The sequence below is a fragment of the Armigeres subalbatus genome, chromosome 2 (genome assembly GCF_024139115.2).
Source record: "Armigeres subalbatus isolate Guangzhou_Male chromosome 2, GZ_Asu_2, whole genome shotgun sequence".
In the NCBI taxonomy this organism is placed as follows: Eukaryota; Metazoa; Arthropoda; class Insecta; order Diptera; family Culicidae; genus Armigeres; species Armigeres subalbatus.
In genome coordinates, this window is record NC_085140.1 from 385831699 (window position 1) to 385855145 (window position 23447).

The following is a 23447-nucleotide window of genomic DNA, read 5'->3' on the forward strand; positions in this document are numbered from 1 at the left end:
TACTTGTCAAATGACTTACCTGATTTACACATTCTAGCACAGGATTAACAGCCGCATTGCTGTACGGTTTTCCTAATGCTGTATCCGAGTCCTCCATGTCACTGGCACTTGCATACCAATCGTCGTTGGTTTCAATCGTCTGCTTCATTTCTATTCCTTCAGTATACTTTTGTTGATTTCCGCTTCTAGGGTTCCCACTCAAGTCTTCTTCATAAATTATGTTATCGTCATCTAGCAGTCTACCGTCTCCATCTCCATTTGTTTTTAGGCTAGTTTTGATCCCATGCATCGATTCCATCCTATTCGAGTAGGACGGTTCGACCATGTCATAATTGTTCGCTTCCTTCACTATTCCTTTATTTTCCTTATCGCTTTCGTAATTTTCGTAAATCACAATTTTAGGCACATTCTTATTTGGTTCGATGTTTTCATAGTTTTCGGGCACAACCGCTCCAAGCATCTTGCACTCGTTGATACTGCTGGTGGTGCTCTTAAAGCTGCTGTGCCGCGACGGACGCGAATACCCTTGATAGGAACGCTTGCTCGTGTACTTGCGACTGCGCCGGGCATCTTTGAACGAGTTAGCACGTACGTATAGCGACGAGTCCTGCTCCTCGCTCGACGAGGCGTACTCCACGCTGTTCATCGAGAGATTCTCTGTTGGGATGAATAACAAACGAATAACTTTTAGAACATGCTCAAATTCCTAGATGAAGAGTTAAACTATGTCAATCAATACAAGACTCAAATACGAGGCTCTGAGGAACTTAAGTCAAGTTAAGGGCCATATAATAGAAATCGAAATATTCGTTCTTTATTGACTTACCCGTAATCACACTCTCCGCTCCGTCATCCCGATACTCCACGGTTTGCGTTCCACTGCAACGGAACTCCATTCCGTAGAAACTCTTACGACATTTAGGACAGAACTGAGCCACCTCCGGCAGATCCTCAACAGGAAATTCCTCTCTACTGTCCTCTGCGAGTTTCCGCTTCATCCGATTGATCGTACAGTTCTGCCGATTGATGACGTTGTCCTTCTCGTGCAGTTGTTGCTTGATCAGCTTGTGTTCATTCTTCAGCCGCGTTTCGAAATAGATCAACGCTTTCAGGATTCTAGAAAGCTGATCATCTCGAAACTTGCGCTCCCAGTCCAACTCCTTGCTGACTAGTTTCAGGTGGTTCTTAGTGCTGATCACTCCGTCCAAGGTAGCGCCGCAGCGACGCTTCTTTCCAGCCGCACTTACCGGCAGTGTAGCGGATGCTCCTCGCAGTGGTAACGTTCCTCCCATGATTATGACGCTTCGATCGTCCGCGTCGGAGCTTATGACCTCGGCATGGCGCACCTCCGTAGTCGTCGAGTAACTATCATCGATTGCCGTATCGCTCATTGTCTGCAAATGGGACCAAAGATAAAAACACGGAATCAATTAGACCTATGATATCGAGGTAAACTACTCAAGCTTTCAATACATTATTCTACGAAGGGTGAAAAATGTTTGCTCTACTTATCGCTCCAATAATGTACTTTTTATCGCACCCTCTATGCACAGCGACATTGACCGTGACTTCCGTTTTTATTTCATAGAGGGGTGTTATTAAAATTTGCAGGGAAAATTCCCTTAAATTTAAAAATAAAATCTTTTGAACTACCACAGAGTTTTTAAAAATAATCTTTGAATTTTCAGGAAAAATAAAATCATTCAAATTTCCATGCAAATCTCGTGTCTATATGCCAAAGGAATTCATAAAAACTGTTGGTAATTAGTTTTTATTTGGATGAGTATTTCGTTCAAATTGCTAAAGCCAAATTCATTTCCATGTCGAGTAGAAGGCCATATCAAAATTATATCAACACATGTTATTGTGTTATACTGAACTTCAATAACAAATTTTATTAGAAACCTGGTGTGGAATGTTGTTAAATTATCTCAACTTATATCAATAACTGCACTAGTTCAACCAAAAAGCTTTCAATTTTTGCTACAATTCTATTAAAAAAACATATTTTGTTGGAAATTTCATACCAAGTGACCGAACTTGTAATCGATTTACACCGATTTGAATCAAATTTCGTGGATTTGTTTATCTATCGACTATATGTAAAAATCCTAATTTTTTTGATGATTGGACAGTGGACACCCTCTCGACAAATGGGAGCACGTCCCATTTTTGACGATTTGTAAAAACCATATGTTGAATGGCTCATATCTCGGAAAGTTTGAATCTTTTTTTTTCTTTTCTTTATTAACGTGATAGTTTTGAAGCTCCAAATAACTTCTTTTTATGCATTTTGAAGAAATTTTTTCAAACTTTTTAGGGAAAATATCGATTTTGAGTAGAAGTTTTGTCAACTATGTTGTTTTTAGGTTCAAAGTATAAAATTGTGTTTTTTGCCAATGAGTAGGGTTACTGCTCCTGGACTTCATCTCATAGCTCCGATAGTCATCCCATGAAAAACAAATGATCGTACAGTTCTGCCGATTGATGTTTAATTGATATTTAAAAAGGTATTTAATTTGTTTCTTATTTTTGTGATTTTTTCAGCAATGAGCACGTATGTTAGCAAAAAGAAGCGACGAAATTGGTGCCGTATTTCTTTGTTTCGTGGTGAGATGAATATATGTTCAGTGGGATGGAAAACGGAGCAGTTCCTCTATATTTTTTTTCGGAAAATAACACCAGCACCGCGTTCTCCAGAGTCAGTTATTTGTGACTATTTGTAACAGGTGGGAGGTAAGAGGGTTGAAAATTCCGAAAAACGTTGGATGCAATTTTTGAACGAATTTTGTAGTTACTCAAAAGGCAGAAGAAGACATGATATTCCATACTAGTCGACCAGTGGAGAATTATCTACGAAAAGTCTTATCTTGCTACCCCGGGAATCAAACCCACACTCCACAGCAAGCAAGTGTGAGTTGACGATGAGCTCTCCTTGAGGCGGGAGAGGGTTAAACTTTTGCTACATTTTTACATTTTTACACCATCAGAATTCAAATTTTCATAAACTATGTGATATATTGTGTTAAAGTTCATAAGGATGACGAAAACCTTTGCTAAAGAAGGTACCTTGCAAGAACGTTATAACGCTTCGAAGATTGTCGGTTCAAACCATATGAAAAAAATACTTGTCATAAGAGGAGAAGGGTCGTATGGCCGAAACCCATTCGGCCGAAAGCCATTTGCCCAAATGCCATTAGGCCGAAAGTTGTTTGGCCGAATATACCATTTGGCCGAGCAGACCATTAGGCCGAAAGTCATTTAGCCGAAAGGGTCATTTGACCGAATAAGACATTTGGCCGAGAGGGTCATTTGGCCAAAAGGGTCGTTTGGCCGAAAGGGTCATTTGGTCGAATAGGACATTTGGCCGAATAGGACATTTGGCCGAATAGGACATTTGGCAGAATGAGACATTTCAGCCAAATGTCCATTTCGGCCGAAAAACTCTTTCAGCCAAATGACCCTTCCGGCCTAATGACCCTTTCGGCCTAATGACCCTTTCGGCCTAATGACCTTTTCGACCAAACGACCCTTTCGGTCAAACGACCCTTTCGGCAAAATGACCCTTTTGGCCAAGCGGCCCTTTCGATCAAATGACCTTTTCGGCCAGATGGGCTTCGGCCTAGTGGCATTTGGCCAAATGGGTTTCGGCCAAACAACCCTTCCCCGTCATAAGACAAGTTCGTACAATTAAATTTAATTCCACCACTTGATTGTACCTAAGTCGAGTCAAGTACAAGACACTGAAGACGGATACTGTTGAGGCCGAAATACGTATCTGTCAAGGGTACAACCAAGTAGTGGAATTAAATTTAATTGTACGAAATCGTCATAGTAAAAAAAGTACTTTTCCTTTTTAAACCCTTATCTCAAGATCTGAACAGAGTACCTCGGAGTTTCAAGCGTTTCTAATGTGAAAATGGCCAATAAACACTATTGTGATGTTATTTTTTAAATAAAAACACTCGTTGGGTGAAAAAGCATTTTCAGCACAAAAACTTGAATATTGTTCATTTGGCAACACTGCACCTCAAAACGATACTTTTTTGTAAATTCCTTGAAAAATCTTCTTCGAATGGTTCATTCTAGGCCTCACAGTTCCAGAGATACTAACGAAACAATATGATAGGTTTCATACATTTGTCCGAAAAGGGGGATGGTCCTTTTGATCGTGAGGAGATCCAATCACTACGAAATTTTGGATGTTAGGGCATAACTCATATATAAACAATTGGTAAAAATTTCATTCAATTCTAAGAAAGTCGATTGCAAGTTTGCGTTTTTTTTGTCGGTCACTTTATATGGAATGACCCATTGTTAAAGGGCCCTCCTTAGCCGTGCGGTAAGACGCGCGGCTACAAAGCAAGACCATGCTGAGGGTGGCTGGGTTCGATTCCCGGTGCCGGTCTAGGCAATTTTCGGATTGGAAATTGTCTCGACTTCCCAGGGCATAAAAGTATCATCGTGTTAGCCTCATGATATACGAATGCAAAAATGGTAACTTGGCTTAGAAACCTCGCAGTTAATAACTGTGGAAGTGCTTAATGAACACTAAGCTGCGAGGCGGCTCTGTCCCAGTGTGGGGATGTAATGCCAATAAGAAGAAGAAGAAGAAGACCCATTGTTAACTGCGCAGTTGGTAATTTTCAAAGTAGATTCCCAAACAGGGGAGAACAACAAATTTATATCATGCTGTGTTACTGAATTCAACAGTTTTCCTAACATGGGTTAAACTTGGTTCCGGATGTTGTTAAAATAACTAAGTAGAAAAATGAATATAACTCAACAATATGAATAAATAAAATCTAATAAAAAATTGATTTTTTTCAGTCACACAGAAAAAAAATATTTTCGGCTGATTCAGTATTTTTTATCAATAATTTAATCAATAATACAATAATGTTTATTCTTCGGAAAAACGTCCATGAATATTGAAGAAGGAGCCCTGGTCAGCCGTACGACGCAACTTAGTCGCGATGCGCTCACAAAAGCGCTGGACGGTAATGACGTCCATCTTCCGGATAAAATAGCAGATCCTCGTGACCAACTGCGTCGTATCCTTGGCCCGCCAACTATTATTGTACACTAGGGCACTGAGGGAGCCAAAAAAACCTTAATGGGACGGTACTGTGGCAAGTTGATCGGGTTCTTTTCTTTCGGCACGTACGGTACCCGAGTAGACGAAAATATCTCAATAATATCAAATGTTGATAAGATAGCAAAATGTGATATGGACATGATTGATATAAGAGATAAAAGATCAGACGATAATATCAATATTTTGCACTAAAATATCATGAGAAGATCAAGTTATGCTATTTGTAATAAGTGATCAATATCATGAGCCATTAGTTTGTTCTTATCCATAGCATATCTTGATATTTAAATGATATTTCGGTGCTAATTTTAGATATTGTTGCCTGTTCTTTTATCTCTTATATCAATCAAGTCCATATCATGATTTGCCATTCTGTTCATGGCTTCTGCCCGGATATCTTTTTCTGCTCAAGATACTCCAGCATCTTCTTGGCGTAATGGGAAGACACCTTGTCCGGCCAGAAGACGTACTTCCCATCCGCATGATGCTCCTTGGAAGTCAGAAGATTTTTTTTTCAAGACAGCTTGGCTTGAACCAAGGCTTTGAAATCCCTTTGTCCGATATGTAGCAGATGTGCAAAACTTTTTTTTCAAATTTATGCTTAAACCTATATTTTTCCTTCGGAGGGTATGGTCGACTTATCACTGGAATAATAGTCTTCGAGAGCGGAAAGTAACTTTCGTCGTCTAGCACGAACGACGTCCCGCGGTAGTTCTTCGTCATCCTCCGGCAATGCGATCGCTATCTGCTCGTTCGTGTTGGGGAAGGAGGGGCAAAATGCCCTAGCTAAGCATAGACTGCTTTTATGCCTTAGTTATAACGATTTTCATGGGTGTTTCTACCTCACGCAACAGTTAAACAATATAGCTAGCTGATGCCATATTAAAATTAGAAAAAATCTCAGTCATATTGATAATATTCACATTTCAAAAAAGTGGTGATATTTCGTTGCCGGAAAACTCATGAGGCAAAACGCCTTTTAGCCGGCAGCTCTTAGGGAACAGCATTCTGGTATGGACAGTGCGTGGAGACGCATAGTACATTGTAGGATAGTTCTACTAGGGCGTTTGCCTCGCTGAAATGTTAGATGTTTCATCAAAATGTAGAAAATTTCAGTTTTTCCTACATTCCTACATACATTCCTCCTTATTCTCTGGTTTGAGCTAATCACCGTGGATTTCATTAATTGAAATTGATTGGCTTTTTTCGGTGACGATGAAATCAAAAAGGCATTTTTCACGTTACGCGTTTCGGCCTACTATTCTTCAGCCATCATCAGACGTCTAAAAAATAAACATTTATTACAAAAAACTACAAACATTTTACACAAATTTACATTCACAATTGAACACTCACAATTCGCTAATGCGACCATTTCCCTTCCTCGGTCAAACTAAACTAATTTAATTTCCCACCACCCTTTACTCTATCACAGATTTCTCAACGCCCATCTGCGCCTGTTTCGTTCTCCACATTATAGGCTCCCCCAAACACACGCGACGCGACAGTCGCGACGCGATTCTATCGCTTGGCGACAGCGATTCTGTCGCCGTTGGTATGGAAGCGTAAATAGAGCATTGCCTGCTGCGACCCAACGATAGAATCGCGGCGACTAGTTGTCGCCGTCGCGGCGATGAAATCGCTTAGGTCTAGGGGAGCCTTATTGGTATCGTTTGTTGTTCGTTTGTGTTCGCCTTCACGTAGCCTAGCCAATAGCACATTGTACGTGCTGTTGATATTCCCACATTCACGTTGCAGGTTTACCGATTGCCTTTCGCCTTGTTTTTTAATGTGGAATACCTCCGCAATCATCCTGGTCTCCGGGTCTGCGATTCTCTCCAGTACGGTGGTTTTTTCGAAATTGAACACGTGTCCTTCCTCCAGGCCAGGCCAGATCGCGGGTTTCGCTTTTTGCTGTCGTTCTTGTGTTCCATGATCCTCACTTCCAGCATCCGTTTCGTCTGTCCGATGTACACCTTACCATCATTCGTTCCGCACGGTATGGAATACACCACGTTCTTCTGCTTGCCTGCTGGCAACGGGTCTTTCATCTTGCTGAAAATTTGATGTTTTATCTTGTTCTGTGGGCGGGAGGCTAGAATCACATCATTTTTGTACAGCGTTTTTCTAAGTTTTTCACTTAGACACGGCACATACGGAGCTGACACATACTTTTTAGTTTGGTTGCAACCATTTTCCACCTCCAGTGTGTTGTAGTGTTTGTGAACGCGTTCCCTTTTCACCCTTTGGACGAACCACATCGGGTAGTTGTTTTTCAGCAAGATGTGTGCTGCTTGGTTTAGAGCTTCTTCCCGGTTGTCTCCATAGGACAGCTTAATAGCGCGATCAATTAATGCGATTGCTGTGTTTTGTTTATGTTGGTGGGGGCTTTTCGATAGATAGTCCAAATATCTCCCATTCGACTGTTTTGGCAACCATAATGATGTGATGTTTCTATTTCCCGTTCCAGCATCATGTCCAGAAATTTAATTTTTCTTTCTACCTCCATTTCCACCGTAAATTGTATGCGATCATGGAAGTTGTTGAACGTGTCCATGATCTCTTGGACATGTTCGTGTTGAGCCACACATAAGCAGTCGTCCACATACCGTTTATACAGTTGTAGCTGTATATGTTTTTCCTCCAGTGTCTTCATGCAATCCTGTTCCAGCTTCTCCATGACCATGTTAGCGATTACAGGTGATAGTGGTGATCCCATTGGCACTCCATAGCTCTGTCCGTATACTTCACCTTGGTACACGAAAAAGGTTGACTCCAGAACAAGTTTAACTGCGTTGATGAAACTTTCTTTGTCTATACTTGTGTGGGTTTCCATCTCCGTCCATCTTTCTTCTAAGCATCTTAGAGCGAAATCTACTGGCACGTTTGTGTACAGTGAAACTACGTCTAACGAAAACATAATTTCTCCCTCGTTCGTCTGTACTCCTGTGATTTCGTTCGCAAACTCAAAGCTGTTGCGTACATGGAAATCTGTTTTTCCAACAATTTTTCCTATGATGTCCGCCAGGTATCTTGCTATGTTGTAGGTTGCTGATCCAATCGTCGAAACGACCGGCCGTAATGGTCTGTTCCCTTTATGTATTTTTGGAAGACCATATATACGGGGTGGGTTGCAGCTTGATTCCTTCAACCTGGTTCTAGTACGGAAGTCAATCTGTTCGTTTATGAACCAGTTTTCGATGATGGCGTTCATTTTCTTGAGAATCCTGTTTGTTGGGTTCACCGATAGCTTTTTGTAGGTACTGTCATCCTGCAGCAGGTTGTGCATCTTTTGATGGTATTCCTCGGCCTCCATGATCACCGTCTTGCTTCCTTTATCAGCTTTGGTTATCACCAAATTCGGGTTTTCCTTCAAAAACTTTTTGCACTTCAAGACGTCCTTCTCGATCCATTCGTCCGATGGGTGGTGTGGTTGTCGATGATAATTGGTATGGTTAATTATCGCATTGGAAACGTCCGACCTGATCTCGTCTGCGTTTTCCTTCTTTTGGATACATTTCTCGATGCTTGCTACCAATTCGATGTACGGAAAGTTTTTCCGATTCTCCGTGTTGAAATTTGGACCCAGCATCAAAGTTCTTTCGACGTAGTCCGGAATTGTCGTAGTTGTAGTGTTCTCTATCCACTCTGCTTCTGTGTTGATTGACATAACTCTTCTTGTTTTCATTCTGGACATTTTTCGCTCCTCTACGGCTCTCACTTTATTGTAGACGGTTCTTGTCCTCTCATTCACCATTTTGTGGATTCGTGTTGAATCCCTTCGGTCGAACATTTCATCCACTTTTCGGTTCATGTTGAGTTTCACAGTTTTCAGATTTGCCATGGAACGCTTGGTATCCGAGATCATAACACTAGTAGATTTCGCTCTAAGATGCTTAGAAGAAAGATGGACGGAGATGGAAACCCACACAAGTATAGACAAAGAAAGTTTCATCAACGCAGTTAAACTTGTTCTGGAGTCAACCTTTTTCGTGTACCAAGGTGAAGTGAAGTATAGCCAATGGGATCACCACTATCACCTGTAATCGCTAACATGGTCATGGAGAAGCTGGAACAGGATTGCATGAAGACACTGGAGGAAAAACATATACAGCTACAACTGTATAAACGGTATGTGGACGACTGCTTATGTGTGGCTCAACACGAACATGTCCAAGAGATCATGGACACGTTCAACAACTTCCATGATCGCATACAATTTACGGTGGAAATGGAGGTAGAAAGAAAAATTAAATTTCTGGACATGATGCTGGAACGGGGAAATAGAAACATCACATCATTATGGTTGCCAAAACAGTCGAATGGGAGATATTTGGACTATCTATCGAAAAGCCCCCACCAACATAAACAAAACACAGCAATCGCATTAATTGATCGCGCTATTAAGCTGTCCTATGGAGACAACCGGGAAGAAGCTCTAAACCAAGCAGCACACATCTTGCTGAAAAACAACTACCCGATGTGGTTCGTCCAAAGGGTGAAAAGGGAACGCGTTCACAAACACTACAACACACTGGAGGTGGAAAATGGTTGCAATCAAACTAAAAAGTATGTGTCAGCTCCGTATGTGCCGTGTCTAAGTGAAAAACGAGCAATGGGTAATGTTTTCAACATAACCGCGAGTAGACGTAAGACTTGTATAAACGTAACGTATTTACATTTAACTTCTAACTTTTGGATCTATGGAGTTTGATTATAGTATTGATATTGGAATTGGAAACGACAACTTCCATGCTGTGTAGAATTATTAGCTATTTGTTTAGCAATAACCCTACTAAAATAGAAGAGGTACTGCTAATACATCAACAAAAAATTATTTAATGTTTTGATTTCAAACTCGGAGTCTACGTCAAGTTTAATAATACAATTTCTCAGAAAATGAAAAACAAAGAATAAGATAAAGTTTATTTATATATTCTTCTGGAAATATATTTTTTGCGGAGTTTTTTAAAACATTTACATGTAGTACAGCAAAATTTTCTAATCTAAAATGGATATTAACACTATTACTGATTGTGCATCTTTAATTGCTAATGCCTTCTGCAAATAAATGAAAGTAATTATTTCAATCAAATTTTTATTTTCATCAGTGTTGCTGATATTTTTTTTTTTGCGGGGGATTAGAACTGTTATCGTATAATCATGTTTTAATGTACGTGTCGTTTAGTACCAAGCACAACTTAACATATGGTTAGTCATATGCCATGCCTCGTACCCATCCCGGGATCATGTGGATTATGAAACCAAACACCTGTATGAGCAGACCAAATCTCTCTAATTTTATTCTTCTTCATCCACCACCGTTGCACTCGCTGCCTTAGCCATCATCGGCCTCTAGCCGTGAACTCCGAGCGATGCGATGGGCGATTGCATACATCGCAACCGACACCACTGCCTCCGACCATCATCAAGCACAGAATGACAAAAAAATGCGGCCACTTTTTTCATGCCTATTCGCAGACCCACCGGCAGTTCTATCGCTGGCGACTGCAAGCTGTCGCTGTGTAGGTAAACACCGCGAACGAACGAACGAACGAAACGAAATATTTGCGAGCAAAAAGCACGTCAGTACGCGCTGCTGTCACAAATTGTAATGACTCGCACACGGCAGGCGCTGCTTCTTTTATACACAAAGAAAATCTTCCGGTAGACCCGAAGGCCCGAGACATACCGCATTCTGATGTCCGTGTTAGGAATGCACGGGATTGGTTACATATGAAATTTTTGCTGGCTTTGACAAGAATTGAAATTTTCAATAGCTTATCGTTAATAATCTTAAATTTCAATGAAATAGGCAAAATGGTGGAGAGTGTCCGAGTCGATTGATATATAAATCTCAAAAATCCATCGAAAGATAAAGGCGCTAGTAACGTTCAAAATCTTCCCTTCCAGCGTAACGCTCTCGATTTCCAAAAATCTAAATGACACCCAGTATAGTAAAGAAAGACGTAAGTCCTACGTCAAAACTTAGAAAAACGCTGTACAAAAATGATGTGATTCTAGCCTCCCGCCCACAGAACAAGATAAAACATCAAATTTTCAGCAAGATGAAAGACCCGTTGCCACCAGGCAAACAGAAGAACGTGGTGTATTCCATACCGTGCGGAACGAATGATGGTAAGGTGTACATCGGACAGACGAAACGGATGCTGGAAGTGAGGATCATGGAACACAAGAACGACAGCAAAAGCGAAACCCGCGATCTGGCCTGGCCTGGAGGAAGGACACGTGTTCAATTTCGAAAAACCACCGTACTGGAGAGAATCGCAGACCCGGAGACCAGGATGATTGCGGAGGTATTCCACATTAAAAACAAGGCGAAAGGCAATCGGTAAACCTGCAACGTGAATGTGGGAATATCAACAGCACGTACAATGTGCTATTGGCTAGGCTACGTGAAGGCGAACACAAACGAACAACAAACGATACCAATAATGTGGAGAACGAAACAGGCGCAGATGGGCGTTGAGAAATCTGTGATAGAGTAAAGGGTGGTGGGAAATTAAATTAGTTTAGTTTGACCGAGGAAGGGAAATGGTCGCATTAGCGAATTGTGAGTGTTCAATTGTGAATGTAAATTTGTGTAAAATGTTTGTAGTTTTTTGTAATAAATGTTTATTTTTAGACGTCTGATGATGGCTGAAGAATAGTAGGCCGAAACGCGTAACGTGAAAAATGCCTTTTGATTTCATCGTCACCGAAAAAAGCCAATCAATTTCAATTAATTCCTCCTTATTGTCGAACAGTTTTTTCTTCTTCGTCATTATCTTCTCTGGCTTCCGCTACAGGCTTTCCGCTCCACGCTTAGGATTCGGTCAACTGTACTCACGGACACGTTTTCGTCTCGAAAGTGGTCTACCGAAATTTTGATTCCACGATGACCAAGCGTTTCGTAAAACCGTACAACACGCTCGCTGAGTGCTTGCTGTTTCGACGCTATCTTCGATTGTACTGACAGCACCCGAGCGAAAAGAAACATGCTACCCATTTCTAGGTAGTCCAGAGAGCAATTCTCTTGGCGAGAAAAAATACTAGGCTCTTTACTTTCAATTACAGAAAGGTATTAAAATCATGGATTAAATACTTCACTCTTCCATTTACATCCGCTATATTAACTTTTGTATCAACAGATACGTATTTCGTTTTATACTTGAAAACTTCTTCAGTGTTTTGTTATCGACTTTGTATTCGATTTTTGTATTTTTTTATTTGCTTTGTAAGTCGATAACAAAACACTGAAGAATTTTCAAGTAGAAAACGAAATGCGTATCTTTTGATACAAAAAGTGAATTTAATATATAGAGTGAAGTATTTCAACCTTGAAGCATTTTTCCCTTAGACGCTCAATATTATTTATTTATATTTAAATCTTTCTCATTTTTTATTGAACACCCGTTAGTCGGGTTGTGACAATCAGAATTTCTTGCGAATAAGATTTTTTTTCAAGAACAAAAAACTATAAATAATAACTGAGGAAATGCTAATAGAATCCTAAGATGAAAGCAGGCCAATTTACAGTGACAACATAGAGTCATAGAAGAAGAAGATGGTTGGGGTCCAAAGTACGAACGATCATCTGCAACGATGGGCCAATACGTGAACAGTTTAGCATCTCATAGAACCTTCGTGCGTTTTTCGCAGTACAGTTGCTCCATATCTTCACGGTCTCGATCTTTCTGCTGACGCTTTCTTCTCCGGAAAATCGAGTGGTCTGTTCCGCGCCTTTTTTTATCGTGCCTTGTACGCTCTGGTACGATGTTGCAGCAATTTCGCTCCATCATACCAGTCGTTTCTCTGAACACCGTGCCGAGTGCAGTGGTTGCGGTGCTACCAAGGCGGGCGGATCGAATGACCCCACCAGCCATCTTGAGCATGAGCATGAGCATGATGACCGTGCATTTCGTAGTTGCTACTCCGTGATCGACCAGAACAATCGCAATTGCACAGGGAATCAATGGATGCAAGCATGGGATTTGCTCTCCAACCTCAATGTGTACAGTCCGAGAGCTCTAGTATTTTGGATAGTCGATAAAGGCGCTGGCCACGTCCTCACGGTCATCGGGGATGGGAAGGAATTGATTATGCAGTCACTCGCCCACTGCAAGCCGAGAACACCTCTGCACTCGCCTCGAGATCCTGCCGAATTTTTATTGGAATCTAGGGGTTAGGTTTTATGGCAGAGGTTGAGGTTGCCAATGTGATACTAGTGAAAGGGTGGTGGTGTGTATATTCTAATTGGATACCGGAAACTAGCTATTTTTGCTCATTTCGAATTCTAACAGTTTCCTGCCAGAACTAATCAAGTTGTAGGTATAGGAATAGAAAATGGAAACGATATGGAAGCCCATTTCAAGTTCTAGCGATTGCTAGAACATGAGAAATATATGAAAAGATACAAAGTACACACCAAAAATTATGAATATTACAGGTGACGTATTTCAATAAAATGACACAAAATCATATGCCATAAACTGAATCGTATATTTTTCATTGTCAGGTGATTTAAAATTACATGTCACGAACCTAAACACAGCACCCGATGCGACGCACCTAACGCACAATCAGTCGATTACTTGATGCAGTGAAATACTTGTTCAGTGCAAATCGTGGAACCTGTTTTACTTCGATCACCCCTCTTTCAAGAAACGAATGCAGCTAAGTGGTAACGTGTTGGGCTCTCACTCAGCGGGGTTATGTTTGAGTCCTGTTCCAGACCTTTATTTTTTTTTTGTCAATAAAGTTGTGATGTAAAATTAAAGTATCATCTAATTTCAGGTCAAAAATGACGCTCGTATATGTCAGCGTCACAACACCTAAAATTACATGAATATTTTTAGGTGTGTAGGAGAAATGGAACGGGCCTGGGATTGAACCCACGACCTTCTGCGTATAAGGCAGAAGCGGTAGCCATATGACCACACGAATGACCCCACCAGCCATTTTCAGGATAAACTGCGACTAGCTGCTTTTACGTTACAAATGCCAATTCCAGCTGCCGCGTGTAGTCTTCGGCAAGTTCATCATCAATATTAAGCCGCGGCTTTCGACTTTGACGTGTGTTCTACACCATCGAGAGCTTCGATCTCAGGTATGATGTAACAGGTGGTGGTTGGATTCTATGTACGCTCTGCTGTAAGTGCGGACGTTCGTGATATCGGAGCACAGTTTACCATCGATTAGAACGTTTTTGATTTATTTTTGGGTTTTATCACACTTTTGTTCACTAATAAAATGGTAAATCTTTTGAGATACATATTCGTGATTCAATATATTCGTGGTTCGAATCTTTAAATTAGGCATGTTGCAACTCCAATCTTCATTACAAGTTCAATAAGTGCTGATATTACTACACTCAACCGGCGGTTGTTAGATTTTCCAACAATTTTGTATAAGAATCTACCCAAACCAGTATAAGAACTGGGCATATGCGAAATTGCTAGATTCTTAAACAAATATTGTATAAGAATCTAACAATTTTATAAGCTTTTCTTACATTTTTTGTATAAAAATCTAACAATCTTGCATGTGCCCAGTTCTTATACAGGTTTTGGTAGATTCTTATACAGAATTGTTAGAAGAGTGCAGTGCGAGTTGGCTCTTGTTTCCGACGGCGGAACGATCGCGCGGTTTGCCGAAATTTTGTGTTTTGCATTGCGCGGCCGGTAATAAAGTTAATTAGTTTAGTGCGAGTTGGCTCTTGTTTCGGACGGCAGAACGATCACGCGATTTGCCGAAATTTTGTGTTTTGCATTGCGCGGTCGGTAATAAAGTTAATTAGTGCAGTGCGAGTTGGCTCTTGTTTCGGACGGCGGAACGATCGCGCGATTTGCCGAAATTTTGTGTTTTGTTTTGTTTTTCCTTAGGACGGTTCGTAAGTAAATTGATGAATATATTTTATTATTTTTACAGCATATACTGTTATTGACAAACGCTCTATATTGTCGAATAGAGCTCCCTATTATTCACCTTTCCCACTAACACAAATTTTCCTTCCTGAGACATCTATGAAGGTAGTATGGGTTCCCTGCATCTTCACTAGTAGATGTTGAACTAACATTCCTTCCCTTCCTTCCGTGATTGTAAGGACGTGGCCAGGTATACAACTGCTACTGTATAGGAAAAGGTACTAATCCCAAGTACCAATTTGCGACAATATACAGTAGATTGCTCAATTGAGCATTGTATAGCCACCCACGATTTGTACAATCACATATGCTATGCTATGCTATGCTATTCTTATACAGAATTGTTAGAAAATCTAACAACCGCCGGTTGAATGTATAGTTTCTATTTTATCACGTGTCACGTGTATTACATGTGAATCAGTTCACGCTTATTCACATTTTTAGATACCATTTGATTCTATAGGGGAAGGACAAAATAATTAGGATAGGCAAATTTTGGGTAAAATTAGATGTGTTGTAACTATCTTAGTTATCATCCGATTTTGACAATTCAGGCATGCCCGAACTAGAAAATTAATGCCAATTAATGTCCATGGAACCGACTATGGCCACCGGATTCTGGAGATATTCCGGGTTTTTCGGAGGTAGGTTCAAAACCGTAAATTTGAGGTGGATATTAGGAGAAGTCGTGATTAAAAATTGAATAATATTAGTAACCACAAATGAAGTAGGGCTCTTGCTGATTAGAACCATATATTGAGATTTGGAATCGGACCAGAATCAAGTGAGATATGGCCATTTCTTTAAAATCGGTTCCGATCGATACTTATCAAAGGGGTCAGGCCACAACTTCATTTGAATCTCGCTTTTTGATAGATGGTCCACTATGATTTTATTCTAGAAGGCCTCTAATGTGTCAAGAATGAAAAACCAATTGAATAAACGGATCTGGAGTCGCTGGGATGTCCCCGGGCAACCTGTGAATGGGGACATTTTAGTTTTAGCACCAAAATCAGTCATTCGACGGTTTTTTTTTCATGGTTTTCGATCAGGAAGCGAAGTATGAATATAAAATGGTCCACTATCGACTCTGACCGCTTTCAGGATCTACGGATTGGCCCCGGGGAACCTGTGGAAGGGTACATTTTAGTTTTACCACCAAAACCAGTCGTTCGACGGTTTTTTTGTTTATGGTTTTCGATCAGGAAGCGAAGTATGAATATAAAATGGTCCATTGACGGATCTGACCGCTTCCAGGATCAACGGATTGGCCAGGGCCGTCAATGGAATATTCTATATTCATGCTTCGCTTCCTGATCGAAAACCATGAAAAAAGAGCCTTCGAATGACTGGTTTTGGTGCTAAAACTAAAATGTCCCCTTCCACATGTTCCCCGGGGCCAATCCGTAGATCCTAGAAGCGGTCAGAGCCGTCAATGGACCATTTTATATTCATACTTCGCTTCCTGATCGAAAACCATGAAAAAAGAACCGTCGAACGACTGGTTTTGGTGGTAAAACTAAAATGTCCCCTTCCACAGGTTCCCCGGGGCCAATCCGTTGATCCTGGAAGCGGTCAGAATCGTAAATTGACCATTTTATATTCATACTTTGCTTCCTGATCGAAAACCACGAAAAAAGAGCCGTCAAATGACTGATTTTGGTGCAGAAATTTAAATGTCCCCATTCACAGGTTACCCGGGGACATCCCAGCGACTCCAGAATCCGTTTATTTCAATTGGTTTTCCATTCTTGACACATTATAGACCTTCTAGAATAAAATCATAGTGGACCATCTATCAAAAAGCGAGATTCAAATGAAGTTGTGGCCTGACTCCTTTGATAAGTATCGATAGGAACCGATTTTAAAGAAATGGCCATATCTCACTTGATTCTGGTCCAATTCCAAATCTCAATATATGGTTCCAATCAGCAAGAGCCCTACTTCATTTGTGGTTACTAATATTATTCATTTTTTAACCACAACTTCTCCTAATATCCACCTCAAATTCACGGTTTTGAACCTACCTCCGAAAAACCCGGAATATCTCCGGAATCCGTTGGCCATAGTCGGTTCCATGGACATACCGTCAAACTGCATTAATTTTCTAGTTCAGTTCTAGCCTGAATTGTCAAAATCGGATGATAACTAAGGTAGTTACAACACATCGAATTTTACCCAAAATTTGCCTATCCTAATTATTTTGTCCATCCCCTGTAACTATGTAAATATAAGCAAATGTACGTAATCAGTAAACTAAGCTAAATTGCTTCAATTTGGCTTCCATCCTTTCATACTCCTATCCCTAGAACTATTGTCACCAAACTGTTGCACGTATTCAATAAACAACTAAATACTTTCCCATGAGCTAATTAGCTCGCTTTTACCAGTACAAAAGCCCGCAATCAGACCAACTGCACAGCTACTCACTAATTAGACCACTAGTTCACCTAATGCAGCAAACACTTTCGACTGTTGCTTGAGCGACTAAATGTTGAATAGACGCACGCAGCAAATGCACTTCACCTACAATTACACATTGTTTCCATTTCGTTCCGAAAAGCCCGCTGCGTCATGTGCGCTTCATCAAACTTCTAATGCCCCCAAATAGAAACACAGCATTCGTCGGCACGGATCCACCACACGCACGCACGGATGCATACGATTTATAAATATACGTTCCATTTGCACCTGAAAGGCTACCGCACCGCCGCCATCCAGTCACTGCCACTGCACTGCACTACTCATCATGTGCGGTCTACTTGGGGAAATATATGTCCGTACATGCAGCTACGAGCGTATAGCTGTTGTGGGACCTCAGATAGACTAGCCTGTGAAAGCAAGTGTATGTTAGCGGGTTCGTTTCCTGGTCCCAGTAGAACAGATCATTCTGATTGTAAAGTTTTACTGACTTGCTCTGAATGTAACAGCATCTTAGCGCCATTATTCTACACAATAAATTAAAAAATGCTAATGCAATGGCATCAAAAGCCTATATTTCGCTAAATGCAATCCTGGAACACTGTTTAATGCAATAGTAGAAAAAGAAGAAGACAGCAGGTACGAGCATTTGACTACACAATGACTACGAAAGTTTTAGGTTTTTAACCGTCAGCTGTGCTGCGTATGCAAGATAATAGATATTGCGACAAAGGAAGGCATATTTCATTCGGTAAAGATGGTGCATCATCGGCAAGCTTATATCAAATACACGGCAAACACCCACACGGGAAACCCCACACCACAGGCAAACAGACATAACATTGAAAAATATTTCACCTTAGATGTACTTAGACAATAGATGTACTTAGTAATTACGCTACTACCCACGTGAAAGGTTTCAATTGGCTTCTTCGGTTATCGAGTAGGGCATTAGGGCAGTTCAAATTTCAAAAATGTTCGAAAATTCCAACTCCCATATGTCTATTACCATCATTTCGATAATATAGGAGTCCTGGCAAAATTTCAGGCAATTCGGTGACCATTTAGGGGTGGCGCAAAGTCAATTTATGTTTATATGGAAATTTGTATTGGAAAAATTTTAAATATATTCAAGTCTCCCTACAACTGTCTAATTGTGATGAATTCAGATAAACATCCCCAAACTCCCTTTTTGGAACCTATATAAATGAGACCTCCGGATAACACATTAGTTATGAGTCGATTGAACGGTTCTATTGACAGTATGAATATGAGATAAAAGGCTAAAATGGTGTAATTAGCCTCAATGTAGCAGTGGAAATATAAATCAAAATTAATGAGTTATCCACTGGTTGAGCTCAAATAGATTCCAAAAATGGAGGTTGGGATGTTTATTTGAATTCATCACGATTTAAGAGTTGTACGGGGATTTGAATTTTTTTAAAGTTTTTCCCATGCAAATTTCCATATAAACATAAATTGACTTCGCGCCACCCCTAAATGGCCACCGAATTGCCTGAAATTTTGCCAGGACTCCTATGTCATCAAAATAATGCTAATAGACATATGGGAATTGGAATTTTCGAACATTTTTAAAATGTGAACTGCCCTAATCTGCATACATGACGTTCTTTTCGATTCTGATGACTTTCACCAGGCGTATGAATATTGAGATCAACCGATAGTTCTATTAAAGTCTGGTGGAATACACTTTTATAAATTCGGGTCATCCAATATCAGTAGATTATTACCACCAAGTCAGCAATTGATAGCGACGATAGAGATCGGTGTATTTCGTTCAGTGATAGCTTGGTCAACGAAGTTATTAATACGTTAGGGTCGATGTGGAATCCTTCAACTGATGAGTTCTTGTTCTACACACCATCGCACTATAGGATTTCGGGCGGTCATTAATCGAAAATGTCATGTCTTCCGAATTATTTTAAAATATTTTCTCTCCATTGTCAATACTCTAATTAAGAGAAATTCTGAATTTGAAGTCTCTAGGTGCACTAGTTCCAAAGATATAAGGTGGCAAAGTCAGAAATGGGTAAAAAAGTTAGCAAATTTTCTGAAAAAATATTTTATTTTCAACTATTTATTGAAATATTTTTTAAATGTTTTTTCTTCAATGTTAATACATCATTACAAAGGTTATTGTATAAGCTTTTAAATGGTGTGCAAAAACTAATGGTTACACTGTGAAAAAATTGAAAAAATGCGGAAGCAATATTTTTTCCAAAACGACGCTATTTTCAACTTTGATAGTGAAGAACTTTTTCCTCAGGAATCCCCAGGTTCTTTTATGATACACATCAAGGACAAAGCTTCGACTAAAATGTCCTGAAAGAATTTCTTGCCAGTATTTGCAATTAACAGAGTTAAGTCACTCTGATTTTTTTCATTTGTTTTTTACCGTGTTTTGCCTCTCTCGTACTCCAAGGTTAATGCTCATTCCAAAAACGAATGTTTGATAGAAGGCCCGGAGACCCCTAGTGGTATATATCAACTAACTCAGCGCGAAGAATTGAGGTGATGTCTGTATGTGTGTGCATGCGCGTCTGTATGTATGTGCGCAAAAGAACGCAATCGCCATTTAGACACTTATTTGTGTCCGATTTTCTCGCAACAAGTTTCATTCGACGGAAATCTAGTCCCATCGTTTCCTATTGAAAATGGGTCAGACTGAACTATGCGCTCAAAGGGTATGGTCAAAATACATTTATTGGTAATAACTTCGACTTTATTTATAACCATTTGAGCTCATTTAATTAACTTTTCAAAGGAGTAAATGAATAAAACCCCAATGCAATGCAGCACAACGGTAACGGAAGGATTTAACAGTTCGCTCATATATTTCCTGTCAAATTTTACCGTTTCCGTCGCCATTCCGCTGAAATGCGTTTGGGGCTTGAGTGGTTTGAGTCATTCTCTAAACCTAATTTTCTGAGCTATTCATTAGCTACTGATGGAGAACTAAATATGAGATTTCATAATATGTAAATATTTATAAATCTCCTGGAATCAATAATTCCCGACATGTTTATTGCAAACGTAAAGACGAACAATATCTTAGTTAGAACGGAGCGTATGAAATTCCTGCTAGTGTTCATGAATGTCTGGCTAATGGTAGGGAAATATTTATTCACTCATCTACACTTTGAGGTTCACTGGCTGAACAACCAGCGGAAAGTCAATATAAACAGTTGAAGAAATTTAGAACTCATAATGCAAGAAAATGATCAAGAGAGGCAAATGTTGACATTTTCCTTCGTGCCTTACATGAATCAGATCCATTTTAAGCTCGATTTGGATAACGAGGAGACGTTGGAAAAAATTTTTCACTTAGTTATTCTTATGCCATGCGTAATTTTGTAATATTTGAAGATTTTCAAAAGTTCTTTATCTTCTAATACTTTAGATGAATTTATCTCATCTTCCATCGTTGATGGAATTGAAGAAAATATCATTGAAGACTTAAACCTTGACACAGAAAAAGAATGATGCTGTATATAACTTGTAGAAATCATGAAAACAAATCAAAAGTAATTCAAATAGTGTTGTTATTTAAATTAAAAGAATTTTGCTTTTCGGAAGAATGGAGCATTCTTACATTCCACAATGAATGTCCACATTTTTTGAGAATATATTAATCTCATTTTTGGAATAACTTGTACACGTAAAAATGTCATGGGATTGCGATTTCTAATTTGCTAATACCCTTTTCAAAAGTTATTTTCAGTTCTGACTATTTGCTTAACACTTCATGGTTTATGCTTCTTCAGATCCTAGTATGTTGACATACAAATTGTTATAAATTCAAATTGTTAGGCATGAAAGTGAGAACAAAAAAATATCACGGAATGTCATGAAATTAATGTCATTTAACATGATCGCCGCCATAATGTCCATAAATTGCTGAACTTAGTTTTGTACAGCCCCTTCCTTCTCCTTAAGAAAACGCACGAAATTTCAACTTCCCAAATAGGTTTGCTTTGTCACGTTAATCGAACCTATGAAAAAAATAATTACGTAATTCATAGACGATCCCCAAAGGGGGGGGGGTTGGAAATTGTATATTCATGCTATTTCGACCATACACAGCTAAAACTAAGTGGAAAATCACTTTAAAAGTCCAATTTTATTTTTGACCGCTCGCTTGTATGGGGATCCCCCATAGTGCGCCATCTCCATGTTGGGATAATTTCTCCTGTAGTCATATTGGCTAATAGTCATGCTGAAATTGTTGATTAGCAAACTGAAACAGGATGATGGATGATACATTGGAATGAAGCCTTCTGGAGGAATGGGCAAAGTCAAGGCTGACAAAAGTTATCCTCGTCGTATGAAAAAGTAAAAAAAAATGGTCTTCGTCATAACATTCAACAATGCAGCACCTATGCGGTTTCTTTGTGTCGCATGCCTACCACGAAGATAGTCGTGCAGCCAAAAGTTATGAAGATTTCCGTCATGACTTCATGAATCAAAAATAGAACCCATTCCCCCTATGTCTCAAGAAAGAAGTTAATAAGATGCTTTTCTTGTATCTGGAACAGTTACCAAGGTTGGCGCAGCTTTGGAGATGAATTTCCACTCCATGGTTTGACAGCCAAGTTGTGTTGGCGCAAATGTTCTTCCGCCAAAGAGTTGCATAAGCTACATCCCTCCCTACGCGAATAGCGGCCATCATGCTGAAATTCCTGTCAAACGCCTGGCGGAAGAAGGAAGATCGATTCGTTCCACCTACCAACATTTCATAGCTTTGCTCTTTGCAACGCTTCAAACGTAGTAGCCGGAAATAAAAAATCATGTAATACACGGATGATTACAAGAGAGAAAATCCCAAAATTTACGAAAAACAAATCGTGTAAATAAATCAGTTCAATGAAAAGTGGCCCTAATGTCATAATAAGTAAAGTCATGATAAAAAAAAAACAAAAATGATAACATAAACGTACCGAAGGTGTTGCCAAAATCAAATGGGGTTTTATGTTGGGATATACTCGGGAAAAAGAAAAAAAAAAGTCCAAAAAATTAGCATATGCAATGTTGTAATCTAGAACTAATTGTCAAAAATGTCAAAATTCATCTTCCAGAATTGTCTCAACTAGTACTCAGCTCTCGAATATCTCCGCATTCTTTGCTGCGCATTCACTGCAACCCGCCTTATTTCTTCATTGGATAGATAAATCGAGGCATTTTCCTAAAGCAGAGTCTAGCAAATCCTTGCACAATCACCATTACGTTAGCTTATAAACGGAAACACATACGCAATCGACATCGTCGCAGTGCACAATCGTAAGTTGCAATTGCAAATGTAGCTACTCCCCACGCATATCGGTTGCATGCAACATTCCACTAATAGTCTGCGTGCCTCACGGGCATAGTCCGTTTGCGACACACGTCCGTACGAGCGTTCAAGTTCAAAGTCAGACAAACTAACTAACTACCAGGTTCGATGCATGCCTGCCTACACACGACAACCGTATACGAGTTAGCTGGTCGATACTCATGGAATGGAGATACTCGCCGCCCGAGCACACTGGCCAAGATCATCGTCTAGTCCGGTTCCGACTGCTGCCGCTGCGCCGTTGTTGTTGTTGGTTAAATCACGCACTTAGAGACACAGAGAAAAGGGGGAAATTATTCAACACGCAATGATTACTGTGTGTGGGACCTTCCTTATCTTTACGGCAAGACTAGGTAGGTTGCACCATGCTTCAAATGCCGATTGGATTGGAAATTTTAACGAATTGAGGAAAATCTGTTATTAGCGGAAAAAGTGATGATGAGCCTGAAGGTGGAAACCAGAAAGAGAAAGAAGTAGAAGAGTACCCAGGGTTCAATCTAAACCATATAAATGCGACGGAGACAGGGGCTGTCCATAACTGGAAAACCTTCTTTCGTATAGAATTCCTATTCGGACCAAAAGCTGACACAAACAAAATAGAACAATGGGACGGAATTGTGGAACTCATATAGGAATTGTGATCATTTGATGT

The 23447-nt window shown here is 39.9% G+C and overlaps 1 protein-coding gene across 3 annotated transcripts in view; it reads right to left on the minus strand.

Moving 5' to 3' along the window:
* The window catches only part of LOC134213167 (uncharacterized), a 173479-nt gene that overhangs the window by 6839 nt on the left and 143193 nt on the right, over positions 1-23447 (minus strand). For 2 of the 3 annotated variants that reach the window (XM_062691847.1, XM_062691848.1), the window contains exons 3-4: positions 827-1394; positions 20-657 (exon numbers count right to left, since the gene is read on the minus strand). In XM_062691847.1, the coding sequence (XP_062547831.1) occupies positions 20-657; positions 827-1394 (1206 nt within the window). Of the gene's footprint in view, positions 1-19; positions 658-826; positions 1395-17454; positions 17729-23447 lie in introns of those variants that run through there. The other variant, XM_062691849.1, reaches the window with a different exon arrangement.